The 14,035-nt window shown below is 40.0% G+C and overlaps 2 protein-coding genes across 2 annotated transcripts; both read right to left on the reverse strand.

Annotated features, from left to right (window-relative positions):
* Positions 1-6,195: 6,195 nt before the first annotated feature.
* fbxo4 (F-box protein 4) lies at positions 6,196-9,676 on the reverse strand. Its single transcript, XM_071483391.1, has 7 exons — positions 9,395-9,676; positions 8,692-8,966; positions 8,379-8,599; positions 7,982-8,057; positions 7,711-7,883; positions 7,371-7,597; positions 6,196-7,260 (listed from the first exon to the last, which is right to left on the reverse strand). Exons 1-7 carry the CDS (start codon positions 9,560-9,562, stop codon positions 7,168-7,170), a joined length of 1,233 nt encoding a protein of 410 aa, XP_071339492.1. The 5' UTR covers positions 9,563-9,676; the 3' UTR covers positions 6,196-7,167.
* Positions 9,677-9,758: 82 nt separating this feature from the next.
* On the reverse strand, positions 9,759-13,822 carry rimoc1 (rab7a interacting mon1-ccz1 complex subunit 1). The gene is made up of 6 exons (XM_071483392.1): positions 13,625-13,822; positions 12,798-12,907; positions 11,744-11,890; positions 11,245-11,376; positions 10,951-11,065; positions 9,759-10,858 (listed from the first exon to the last, which is right to left on the reverse strand). Exons 1-6 carry the CDS (start codon positions 13,716-13,718, stop codon positions 10,623-10,625), a joined length of 834 nt encoding a protein of 277 aa, XP_071339493.1. The 5' UTR covers positions 13,719-13,822; the 3' UTR covers positions 9,759-10,622.
* Between the last annotated feature and the right edge of the window lie 213 nt (positions 13,823-14,035).

The following is a 14,035-nucleotide window of genomic DNA, read 5'->3' on the forward strand; positions in this document are numbered from 1 at the left end:
GAGTAATTTTTGTTATACCTTTTTTTTATTGACAGATTAAATCGTTTAGCCTACTTATTATTATTATTATTATTATTATTATTATTATTATTATTATAAGTATGATTATTATTTGTAGGGGGGAATCTTTTGAATTTGTGGCTCCGTCGGAGAAACTAGTTCCCTAAAAAGTAGATCTACTCTGCTAACTTACCCGTGTGGCTATGTGCTAAATATGTTTCAGAAACATGCCCAACACAACACTTAGCCTGTTTCTATATGCAAATGACATTCATTGAGAACTACAAACCTCTTGTTGTGAATGGCCGCGCCTGCGCAGAGAACTGTGGCCTGCGCTGTGCGGGGCTCACGTGGAGGGTCCACTGGCGGAGTGACGCCATGAGAGGCTCAGCCTCAGCTGTCAGTGGACATACCCCCCCCCCCAACCCAAGAGCCATTAATGGTATGGACTGCCCGCCCCGACACGTGAGAGGAAAACACACCCATGCAGCCAGCTGTTGCTGCTGCTTTGCAGGTTTTTCTGCGCATGTATGTAGCCTATTTGCCTGCGTGGACCTTGTGATAGTTTTTTTTTCCTTTTTTCCTTTCCGGGATTTGACCTCCAATCGATGATCATCCCAAGACAAACATCCATCAGTGTAAACAAAACCAACTGCAGTATTAAAAACCAAAGCAGCACAAGTATAAATGTGCAGGGCTGCTCCACCTCACCTCACTTTACACACGGCACTATGTGAACACTTCAGAAGTTAGATCATGTCAGCCTGTGATAAAATGGCAAACAAACATGTTTAATGGCTTGTGGCCTCCACTACACCCCTGTGAGTGGTGTAAGTGGGATATTGTAGTACTAAGAAATTAGAATAAAAGTATTCAACATGATCAAACAAGGCAGAGAGGCAAACGGGCAGACAAACAATAGACTGTATAAAAGAGACATACTGACAGAGGTGGGCTGGGTGTCTTGTATTATCTGCCTTTTCCCCTCCTGCCAATGCAGCGATTCTGTGTTGACATAATTTGTGACATGAGGGGAAAGAAATGGAATTGGCCTGCCTGCGCTGAGCAGAGCCGTCCTTGTATTTTTATATCCCTGTCCCTTTTTCGTTTACAAGGTCTAAAAGTTACGGCCTGGCTTTTCCAAGTCCTCCAGCTTGCAGTGCACATAAAAACACTGGATGAGACACCAAGGCTGCTGTCATGTACAAATACTGTCATTTATACTTTGTAGCAAAGAGGGGAAAAAAAATATAAATGATATATTTAATGAGGTTTACAAGTGTTGTGTAACATCTTTCAACATGCACAACAACTTGCTTTACCTTATTTAAACCAAAGGTAAATTCAAGCAATGATAGGATTACTCTGGTTTGCTCACCAGAGGAACTTTGTTCATTAATTACCAAAGGGAAAACAACAAACATGGGCAAACAATTAGGAGGTATTAAATGACCCGTGTATTGGTCAGTTATGGGACGGAGAGTGCTGATTGGAGGAGAGTGAGGGCGTCCATTGAATTAGCTCCTTTGTTATAGAATACTCATTCCTGTGATTGTCTGCTCTGAGTGATCATGTGGGCTTATGCTGTATTGAATGTGACAACAGAACAATACATCTGGCCCCACAGACTGATGCCACTGTAAGGCCTTGAAGTGGATTGCCTCCGGGCGAAGCCCTGCAGCTACACCCTCAGTGGGATGTTTGGTGAGTACTAGTGATGGTCATTAAAGTAACCATCAAAACTCTTGGCTCTTAATTTCACTTTTTTTCTTTTTATCTGCCATTATAGCAGGTGTTTTCTTTGGAAAATTAAGCATTAACTGCCCCAGCATGAGCTGACTGACTATTAAAAAAATCATATTAGGTGATAATGTTTTGAGTCTTTTTTTTTTTTTTTACACGACATGCAGCGGTTTAATGATGCTTTATATTAGGTGACAAAGAGCAATAATTTTGTCTGATTTCTCCAGCCTGACTGAAAATGTTCATCTTTAAAAACAGGTCATATATAGTTTCATTTTTTAAAGAGCTAAATCATTTTCCAAAACAGCTGAGCACCACAATTTTTAGAAAATAGTAAACTGAAGTAAATTGAAAAAGTACACTACTCAAGGACTATTTTCACTGGTGGATTTAGTGTGAATGAGTATTTACAGCAGTGGTATGATGTATGCAGGATCAGTAAAGAAAATACAATCTACAGTGATCAAGTTCAATGTAACACTGTGTCTCATTTGTGCGTTTTGGATTGCAGTGGAGATCTGCCTTTGGAATTTGTTGACGATATGAAAAAAAAAAAAAATCACCAGACCTTTCCAGAGATTTTGTTGTTGTTGTTTTTCTCATCACAATTGGGGCATTAATTACAAAATGTCTCTATTAAAGGTTGTTTCACAAGACTGTTTGGTTTTCAGTTTCTGAGCCACCTAACTGATCATAGTTCCTTCAGGCAGCATACAGTATGTCACAGCCGCAAGTGGTTTGCCACCTTTTAGTAAATCTATTTGTGTTTGGATGTCTATTTTTATTTTCCACATAATGAAAGAGTGCCCTTTGTGTCATCCCCTTCTAGTCACCTGTAATGCATTTAGTACTGGCTCACATTGCAAGTGTGGCCATTCACAAATGTGTCAGCACCCTGCTGCCTATTGGATTAGGATAAAAGTGAGGAGATGGCTACAGGGGGAACACACACACACACACACACACACACACACACATAGAAATAACAACAACAACCATAGCAAATATAAGGACACATCACTGCGCTACTGTTTCCTTATCTTCTTTATTATTGAGCTGTTGATAGGCTCAAAGTGATTCACAAATAATTCACCACTAACACTAGGATGCAGTTCTGAACCCTAATCCAGTATTACGAGTCCCTAACCTGCCATATATATGACAGCAGGAGGTAGGTGGCGATGGATGCAGTGAAGCAGGGAGGAAATTGAAGTGAACTGGTGAGATTGCATGGGATGAGCTAGATCCACATAGTATCAGCATGAGAGCCCCACCATGTGCAAAACAACACAATTAAGAGGGACGCTTAGCCTAATCAGTGAATGCATCATGCAAATGATGTTTTTTTTTTTCAATGCCTACTTTAATCTTGGCTGTTATCGTGGAATACAAATCAGGGACTTAACTCTAATGAAAGGAGGAGAGAGTGAAAAGGGTGGGATGGGACAAAGGTGATAAAGAGGAGCAGCAGGAGATGGAGAGGGTGATGTGAAAAGAATCAGTCCAAGAAAGACAATGAGACAGAGCTGGTTGCTGTGATTACTGTATTTACCTCTCTGAGCAGTGTTTGGAGCCAAGTTCATTCTATAAAGTCAAACATTTACTGACAAAGCAACAAATCTTCATTAGATTATTAGTAGTTATTTTGTACTTAACTTCCTATCTGTATGTTTGCTTGTGTTGCTGGGTCTATTCTCTAACATAGCATTAATGGCACTTGATCAAAACAGCCTGATTGTAATAGATAACCTGACATGGATGTAATTCAATACAAATTAGGCACCACCACAAACTACAGTCTCAGAAAGCACAGATGCATTTTCAACAAAGGCTTAATATAAGCAAGGCAACAGAAACAGTTACTGCAGAATTATGGATTTGTATTGTACGACTGTTGTTGCTTTTAGTGTGTCCAACGCAACCCCACAGTGTTTTCAATAATATGTACGCAACAGAGAGTATATTTTGATTTCATTTCTGTGTAAATGTTAGTAAAAAGCACAACTTTTTTTTGCAATTATGCGACCTGGTAAATATGGGTCTCCAAATTCAATATTTGACTTAACTTGCCAACGCTGAATGAACAGTTGTATGTAAACCAACTTAAATAAGGCCATAAAATGACATATTATACATGTCCAACAGCAAGAAAACTTAAGTTTCATTTAGCAGGGACGACCTCCAGGAAATATATAAGAAATATCTCTGCCAAAACATTCTTCATGTTACAGAAGTAAACAGACTGAGCAATACTGCAGATTTTTTTTTCTATCTAGCCTCAGGCTGCATAAAGAAGTTTATTAAAGTCTGCTTGGAAACACAGGGACATTTCTCTATCCCATGGTATGACACCGAACCTAAATCACAGACATGACAACTATTCTGAGTTCTTAAATGCTACATTACAATTTTTTTCCCCATATTTAGTTATCTCAAAAAGCAGCATCCTGGTGTCTCAATACACATCATACATGCACGGTATGCTTCAGCTGTTCTCATAACATTGCAGATTACTTGCATCTGTAAACTGTCCCGGGTCAGAGAATAGGGGTTTCCTCCTTGTGACATCATATCCCAGAGGCCCCTTTTGGTTGTGGAAGACAAGAGGCAGCTGGAGGTCTGGTATTCATTCACCCTTCCAAAACATGGCCTGGGAGCCTCCCCCACCAAACCCCTGCCATGTAACATCATGCGGAGACGTCTGCTAATGGTCCACAGTCTGCTGTCTAAATAAAACCTTGAAAATATCCTCTCTCAGCAAGTTCCAGCAGTGGATCCTACACATCCTGACTGCAAACCCACACAGTAACTTCATTAATTCTGATGCAGTTTATTTTAGTCTACATTCACATTAAAGTAGTCCATCTGTAAAACGCTGCTCGTTCACATCGTCATTCATTGAGACTGTAAGCACTTTACACATCCATCCACTTTGCCGGTGGCCTGTCCTTGTTCAGGGGTAGGTCTCTACCTTCAATGGCTCCATCAGGATCACAGAGTAATAACACAGGATTAGGCTATGTTATTCCCCGCATACCTGCCCTAAAACAGGTTCCCATGGCTTTTATACTAAATGTGGTCCACCTTTATTGTTGGACAGTTTGCCTAGGCATGTGCATGTGTGTGCATACACACATACCATCAAACACAAGTAATAGAGTGAGGACCAAAGAGATAGACATCCTGTTTACAGGGAACAGAGACGTATGTTGAGATGAAAAGACAATTTGTATTCTCTCGCTCTCACAGAAACACACGACACATGCACCATTCACATACAGACATGCACTCACACACACACAGTAGCCCCTCCATCATTTCCTTTTAAATTTTTCCAGGGATAAAATAAAGAATCAGTCTCTTCACCAGTATTCAGCTCAGCTTAATGCACCTAAATTGCACCAATCATGGCCCTTTTCTAAATCTGTCTACGAAAATTGTTGATGGTAAGGAACCTTCTGATGGAAGGGCCATTGGGGGAACATAGTTTTGCCAATGATTTGTGGTTACCTAGGGAACTAGAACAAAAGAGCATCAGTACAGCACATTATCTTGTCATGCAATGACCTAATGGCATGTGCACACCATCAGGAACACAGACTATGAAACAGTTGGTAATTTTCAGTGGAAAACACAACTTTAGCACATTAAGGGAGTGATGATTAAAGTGTTGCAATTGCGCCCCAATTTAGTTTTAGACATAAGTGGACATGAAGAGCGTTACTGAATTAATTTCAATCAATGCAGATTTAAAATGAATAACCAAGAGCATCTAAATGTAGGCTTGTACCTACATTTTGATATCACAGAATTGGTTGACAGATGACAAAAAAAAGCCACATGCATTGTTGTTATTAAGAGGCAGAATTTCAGGCCCTTTCAGAACAGTGCATATGAATTATACACAGCTTCGCAGACAGCTTTGAAAAAACCATCATGCTGTGGAAAGATTGCAATATCTTTAAGTCATTAATACCTCGTTCCTCTGAGAATAATGATTGGACTTTGGTTGTATTTAAAAAAAAATTCAATACTTGGCCTTAAAATAAAATTTAAAAAATCAAATGCAGAACTTTTGGTACTTTTCGGCACTGAATCATGTGAATTCAACTTTATATGCCAGTACTGACCTCAGAAGAAAGGAACCACATGGCAAGAGTGTGGCGCGTTAGTTAACTGAGTAGAAAGAAAATGGCTTCTACTGCTCACACAATTTTTACTTGTGAATGCGTGCATGAGATAGAAGAACAAAGGAAAAAGAAGGAAGAAAAAAAGGGGACTCATATACATAGAATAGTTTTTGATTGTAATTATTCAGCAGTGATATACTGGTCATTTAACAGTGAGTTATCAGCACTGTTAGAGACTTAAGAATCTGTAATTATGAAAATATTGTAGGACAAAGTAAATGTGCAACAAATAAAGTAAACATTTGTAAAAATAATCCAAAAAAATGTTTACATCCTTTATTAAAACGCATCATTTCCTAATTGCATAAACATAAAGTAATAAAAAACAAAGTAAATACATTCCATTGCTTGCATTATAGTTTTGCTCCAAAAGCCACATCTTTGGAATATGTAAGTGCAAATCATTAATCAGAAGGCTGTGGGTTTTGTCTGAAAGTTACACAAGCTGACTTTTTGCAAGGAGGTTACTGGCACAGACTCCTGACTATAAACAACTCAAATCAGGAGTAAAAGAACCGCCAATGTCTTTGGCAAAAAAAAAAATTAAATTCCACAAACAGAAACTACTTTTAGTACAACTAAAGTCATTTTTTTCTTGTACTGACATTATGACCCTGTAATAAATCACTGAAAAATGCCATATGTCGAAAAATATACAATCGCTGTCTCATTTTAAACCAAACAGTGAGCCAGTGTGATTAGTTAGCAGCTCACCTATACTTGTAAAAGGGAGTTTTTAGATGTGAGGATTTTAGCAAGTATTTCATTTTGATTTTCTAGTTTTACACCCCAACCTGTTTATCTGTTTGGTCCAGCATTGAACAAACACTGTTCTTACATTCACAAAAACTAATGTTAGCGTAACTTCAAGCGGGGTATTTATTACCCTGCTTAGAACTTAGTGTTTAGCAAAACCAGTTTGTGGGGTTACTGTGAATGTCAGAGATGTTTGTGTAACTTTCTATCCTTCTGTAATTCATAGTCATGTGGCTCATTCTGTAAATAAGAACAGAGTCTCTGTCAGGTCTCCCACATGAATAATAGTCAGCAACCCATCTCTTCCGCTGCTCATCCAATTCATTAAATTTTACAGGCAGTGCTCCAGTTGTGAGACATTCAGTGCACATGTGGTACGCATTAATCAAGAAACGCTGTAGTGTGTATCCTTGTCGGAATTACGCAGCAATGAGGTCTGTGGTATTCATTCATCTTGGCAGCAGCAGGAGTCAGGGAACTAGCTACCATGGAGATTGACTCCAGAACATCTCAGTAACCAGGAAATGCCATCCAGAAGACCGGACAGGGATTCTGCCACCGTATCCTGCACCTGTTTGTAAAAGAGAAACACAAACGCAGTTTGAAAATCTGCACAAATTGACACTGGATGGTTATAAATGCAGTAAAAGTCTTGAAGTTAACCAAATATCAAACAGTTACCATCCAGGGGTTAACCAGTTGTGGTAGGCCTAGTCTCTTTGCCACGTCAACACAAGGGGTTCGACACCTGGCCCTGTTTCGGTATGTACTGTTTTGCTGGTTGGTAGTCCTCACTGCTTCTGGTTCTTCTCTGGAGACACAGGAGAGCACCAGCAGAGGCCTGGATGTGGAACCTCCAGCAGAGCTCAGCACAGCCCGGATCTGAGCCACCTCGGACGTCTCCCCACCTGTTTAAAGCATGCTTGTTCATACAAGTGTCCTGTCCTAATCATTCAACAAGCAAAGGGCACAAAGTGACGTGGTTGTAGCAGAAGCTACAATTATGAATGTCTTATCTCACCTCTCCCAGGCTCTGCATTGGCTACATAGATAAAACCATCCACCACTTGGCACACCTGCTGGACCTGAGGGGCAGGGCTGTAGATTGGGCAACCAGAGTCATCTGCTCCTTCTAAGGTAAAAAGTTTATTACTGATGCTCTGCTGCTCCACTCTGGCTCTTTCCCTCTCTGCCCTGTAGACAGACAAAGTTTAATGACTGTAAAATACGCGGAAAAAGATAATAAACAAATGCAACTCATGAGTATGAACTTCTAAATGCTATGATTTTACCTGTTGGTTGAGTACAGAGTCAGGATATTAAATTTGTGTTGGTTGTTGAACATGTAACTGATTCCTGAGCCGATACCTAGGATTAAAGAAGGTTCATTAGTGGTATAGTTATATTCTTGGGGTATCTTGGCTGACAGTGATTAGTTATATTATAATCATTGGTGAATACTGCCACCTAATGGTAGACAAATAAACCTACATGATAAGAAGATGATGTGACCTTCTTAGAATATTTTTTCCCCTGTTTGAATCTGTGAAATTCATTAATACAGTATTTGTATTAATTTAAAGTATGGATATACAACAATCACATTTCATTAACAGTCCCTTTTTAAGAAGAGGCTGCATTTTAAAACTTGATGTAGAGGTGGTTTTGTCACCATTCATGTTGTCTCACCATTTATCTGTCTGTGTGGAGTGCCCGCCACAGGAAGCACATCTGGGGAATGCATGAGCCTCGTGACCAAAGAGACATCCAGGTGCTCCATGCCAGGGCCAAACATGGCATAACGTGGCTCTGACGAGGGCACTAGAGACTGAAGGAATGAGGTCACGACCTCATATGCCGCTCGTGAAGGAAGCCACTGTTGTCTGCAGGATGGGCAGCCTTTCAGGTATCTGTTGAGACAAAAACAGTGGTCAAAAACCCCTCTGTCCAACAAGTAGTTACCAACTGACCCTGATGCATGAAAACAGAAAAAGATACCCACTCTGACATGTAGTCGAGTTTGTATTCCATCCCTTTGTCCTCCCCTTCTTTTCTATCATCCAGGCTCTCATCTTCATCGATTAGTGGTGCATCCAACATCTCCAGTTGGGGCATGGTCACATGATCAATGGAAGGCCAGTAAGGCATGTCCCTGAGCAGGAAGTACCTCCACAGTAAAGGATCTCTAACCATGGCCCTCCAGTACCGACTGGTGGCTCCCAGGCGGCAGATATCCGCAGGAGACAGAAGGGTCATGATCACGAACTGTAGGTCCACCTTCAGGGGTTAGGGTATATAAATAAATAACTTTTGTCTTTATACTTTAAGGCCATTAACATGTGAGTCCATACTCTGGTGGGTGCCCACATGACAAGCTGGATGCTGCCTTTTATTGAAGATCTAATCTCCGTGAATAATTAATTTGAGCAGAAATATCTAGGTGGAGGCTAATGGACAACAAATCAGAACTCTTGTCATGGAGAGTGACCAGAAACAGTGGACAATCAATACTGCGTGTGTCAGCCGTCAGATAAACGTAATGAAGGAAGTTCAGCGTTTCCCTTTAGATATTAGAGTAGAGGTAAGAGGTGTCATGGTGAGGCACAGATTCTGTTAACTACCACATTGCTCGAAAAAAAATGTTTTTCTCACTTGACTCAGTTACCTCACAATCTAACCAGCCTGTTGAGTCGCGTTTGTCTCACCGGTAAGCGGTCCAAAAATCCCGGCTGCGGCTCCTCATCTCCCGTGTCTTCAACAGGCGTCAAGTCATCTTTCACAACTTTACCACTGTTCGGGAAATATCTGTCTCTGAAGCGTCTGAGGCTGCGGATCACTGCGGACTCACCCAGCTGCTGGATCTTCCCTGCCATGACTTCTGATGTGTGATAATAATGTGCAAATAACGTCAAAGGAGCGACTGGACTCGTCAACAAAACTCTACGTTTCCCTAGCTCGATCACACTTCCTTATTGCTGGCGGTAGTCCGGCATTATGGGTACTGTAGTCCTAAAATAATGTTCCGCTGCTCTGCAAACTGCGAGCTTGACTTGTAATGCAAAATAAATGTGTTTTTCTTAAAACAATGCGCGTGTTTATTGTCAACGAGGACATAAAAAACAGAAAATGATTTTTGTCCAAACATCACAGATTCTCTACTAATAGTTATACTATCAAAGTTACTCAAGTGGCAGAAAAATGGAACTTGCAATAGATGGGAATACAAGTGGCGCATTACAAAGCTGGTATGAACAAATCTGAACATACTTCAAATGGTCATGAATACATAATTGTCAAACTGTTTCCAACACCTTTCTTAGTCTCCTGTGTGTGTGTGTGTATTTTAATACACACATACATATTAAATGTATATGCAATTATAATATATTAAAAGCATAACAAAAATGGCAAAAAAAACCCCAAAACAATAAATAAAATGTTACTGTGCAATGTCTTGTTTCCAGCTGGATTATCTTTAAACTTGTAACAATCTTAAAAAATGGAAAAAAGGTCAATTTTATTAATAACCTTTTTATATTAATATTAATGTTATTATAACACATTCTTAGAGCAAAACAAATGCCCCAGTCAACAGTCTGTAATCAGGATGATAACTGCTTTTTCAGCAGGACAGGGCAAAAAAATTATTAAAGAGCCTCCCCTGCAGCCCCTGCCAGTTTTACACCACCACTTTTATACTTTCTAACCTCTCATTCACCTGCTTCGGCCAGGGGCCGATTGGAATTGGATTAGGTTGCTTGTAGACACTGATCCAAAGACTCCTTCCTTCACATACTCCTTGTGCCTCCCCTTAACCTTCCACAACATTACATCTCACCTGATGGGTTCAATTTTTATTTGGGGTTGACACACATTTGAATACTGAACTTAGATCTGTGCCTGAGGGCAACTTCAACACAGGAGCAGCTTGGTTCACTGTAAAATACTAAGGATTTCCTTGGCATTCTCTGTGTTCCAGCCCTGGCCCTGCAGAGGGCCCTCACAGGCAAGCACATATTTGTTGAGGATCTGAGTGCCAATGTCCCGAAACTGGAGGCGATCTTCTTTCCGATCCATAGTGTCAGCGCTGCAGTCCTCATACTTGACTGCCCAGAAACACATTTCCCCAATGTACATCATCGTCAACAGGTGTGTGTCTGAGAAGATGCCTGGGCGAAAACATAGGTAGGTAGTGAGTATGATTAAATGCGGAGCTGCACAACAGTTTTTGTTATTCAGAGATCAGTGGCGAGATATTTACCTTCAGACAGGAAGCCTGCTGTAGCAGTGTCATGGAGCACCACCCCATCATTAAGCTTCACAGAGTTTCTCACCTGCAGCATCCGCATCAGGTAGCGCACACCTTCCTGAATACACTGAATTAAAATATTGCCAGAGTCAGACAAGCATTAGGCCTAATATCAGCATATGCCAACAAAAAAACATGGATACTATGTTACTGTTGTCACTTCTGTTTGCCAGAATCAGTCAAGCCCACATCTGTTTTTATGAATACAACTTACTGAATCTACTTAGATCTTTCACAGTGTGATACCTTAAGGAATGTATCCTTGTTTTTCTTGATCCATTGTTTTCTTTGATGAAGGGTGTGGCAGTACATGTACAGCAGAGCTCCACGTCTCCAATAGAGGCATTCTAACAGCTCTAAGCCCAACACGGACTGCACCTATCACGGATCAAAGACACGAATAATGGTGTTACGTGATGACAAAAGTAAATGTGTGCAAGTGTGCTTTACGAAACCATAAACCAGAGAGAGAATGAAAGTGGAATGGACATCTTACTTGATAATACCTGATAATCAACCAGAAAAAGCAAATATACAGACAGGTTCTGATACATTTGTGATAGGATTAATAGTGTTTACATCTCTTTATAGCCTTCCAGATCTTTTTCCTCAGATATCAAATTATATAATGCACATTGGTGTTCTCATCTTGATTTCATGCTAAACACTTAGTTGATCACACAGAGTAGAATGAGACACAGTAACATCAACACACAAGATTGTTTTGAGACACACATAGAAATACCTCTTGTGCTGGTGCTAGCCTCCCCGCCAAAACTTCTGGCTCAGTCAGGTCTTGCAGAAGCTGCTGGATTTTAAATGGTGAACAGTCTTCAGGGAACTCCTGGTCCACCAGTTTATTCTCTTCATAAAATGTGATGTCGAGGATCACCTAAATTAAAACAAATATATACCCACACCCAACAATGAATACAATGTGCAAGAAAATCCAGAAACATTTTCAGAAAGTTACCTCCCTCTCTTCATTTAATTACTTAACTACGTTCTTCATTAATAAGGTAGCTCAAAACAGACAGGAAACTGATAAAATATGTGCCAGGAAGTGGTAGCTACAGCTGTAGCCTCTTTTACAAAATTCATATCAAACCCTCTCTCAAGAGCAAACTTGAGGTCCAAGTGTATTTACTAGAATCTAATTAACTTCTCTTAAGTCTTTGAGTGTTCAGTAGCAACTACTTGCTTCATTACTGGTAAACAGTAATAATAAAAACCTCATAGAGCATTTTCAGTCAGAGGGTCTAGATCACTTCTTCAAGATCACTTTAACCAAAGCGGTTAACAATCTATAACTAACCACTGACTACAACTCACCCTTGAATTACCTTGGTCTAGGCAACCCTTTAGAGTTTGTACCCAGTTAAGTAGTTTGTTTCGCAGCTACGGCATAAATCTTCACTCCAAATGCTAAACTGAGGGGCCTCTGTAGGTCTGATGTGTAAAACGGAAAAATAACACACAGCAATTCTGGTGATTTATTATTTGCTTCTGTCATTTATCAAGCAAAGCTACCAAGCATTTGCTGGCTCCACCTCCTAAAATTTGACATTATTTCTCCCTTTTATATGTTAATATATAACTTAATACCTTTGTACATTCAACCCTTAGTCAGATGCACAACGTCATTTCAAGATCACCTTGACTGCAGGGAGATTTAAATGGGCATTTTCACAAATTTCTGACATTTCATAAACTAAATGGTTAACTGAAAATACAATTTTGATATTAATCACTAATGAAACAGCTCTAGATAAGTAATGAAGTTTAATGTAATGAAGTACCTGTGTGTAATCCTGAAGCAGCTTGGAAAGGCTGCTACTCTCCCCTCCTTGTCTGTAATAGCTTTTCAACTTGTCTAGTATGGCAGACGCATTCTGTAAATAGTCATCATCTATGGAAGAACGATATGTTAACAGATTACCAATTACAGATCTAAACTCAAGAGAAATGGATCTTCAACGTTACACATTTCAGGCTACTGTAGCTGATTATTGGCGTTTTATATGTACAGAAATTGTTTATGCAAAACAATTCGCTTGACGCTAAAAACGAAGTTTTAACGTTACAGAGTGAAAGGCAGTGTGGCAATGCGACAATACAATATACAGTGCAACATTTTCAAGCGTCTGAAACAGTTGACATGTAATGAAAAATATGACGGTACAATTCAAAATGAAATAATGGCAACGATACTTAGACAATTTACTCTCAACTTCGGTTTATTTAGCATTATGCAGCATCATATTTCAGGGTCAGCTAAACGTTTGTCAACAATCATGCATTTTAGCTAACATTAGCAAACTTAGGCTAGCCGTTAACTCGCACACCTATATTTTCAAAAATAATCGTCGGTCAGTTAGTACACGTTATTAACCCGCTACTGGGTTAACATCTTACCAACTATTGGTGAACTGCTCAGGTGAGCATAATTTGTCAACATTCAACATTTCATCACACAACAGCTGTTGTTATGGTTGCAAGCTACGTTAGATAACGTTAGCTAGCCTGCTAGTCGGCTAATAAATTGAACAAGAATCTTGGCCTCCCGTTCGAGGTGCAAATAATGGTCACAAGAGAAAAAAAAAACGTAACAACATCTTATCGGTACCTTGCTTTTCAGCTCTGAGACTAGAACACTTGATGTCTAACTCAAATATCCTTCTCTCCAACTCGAAACCTTGTCGCCTGTAGTCGTCGGCCATGACTAAAACTATTCGTCACGTGAGCGAGGGAGACGTCATTCCTGTTTCCATGGCAGCTCTGTTTCTGTGCGCGGCTTTAACCTCAAAGTTCACAGTTCAGTCGTCGCCATTGCTTATTGCATTACTTCCTTCACGGCTGAAATTTTAAATCACGTTAAGGTTAAAGCATTTTACTGTACTTTGTAATGGCGCAGTGGTGGTGAAAGGGTTAAAGTTGAATTAGCTTTGCCGGCCCTCTGTGTTTTCCCCCTCATTTATTATGCAAGTCCGGCCCATTGACACACCAGCCAATGTCATCGTGGCGCTGACTTTTCTGT

The sequence above is a fragment of the Trachinotus anak genome, unplaced genomic scaffold (genome assembly GCF_046630095.1).
Source record: "Trachinotus anak isolate AG129_WGS33_773 ecotype Australia unplaced genomic scaffold, CSIRO_AGI_Tana_v1 ptg000008l, whole genome shotgun sequence".
NCBI classification, from domain to species: Eukaryota; Metazoa; Chordata; class Actinopteri; order Carangiformes; family Carangidae; genus Trachinotus; species Trachinotus anak.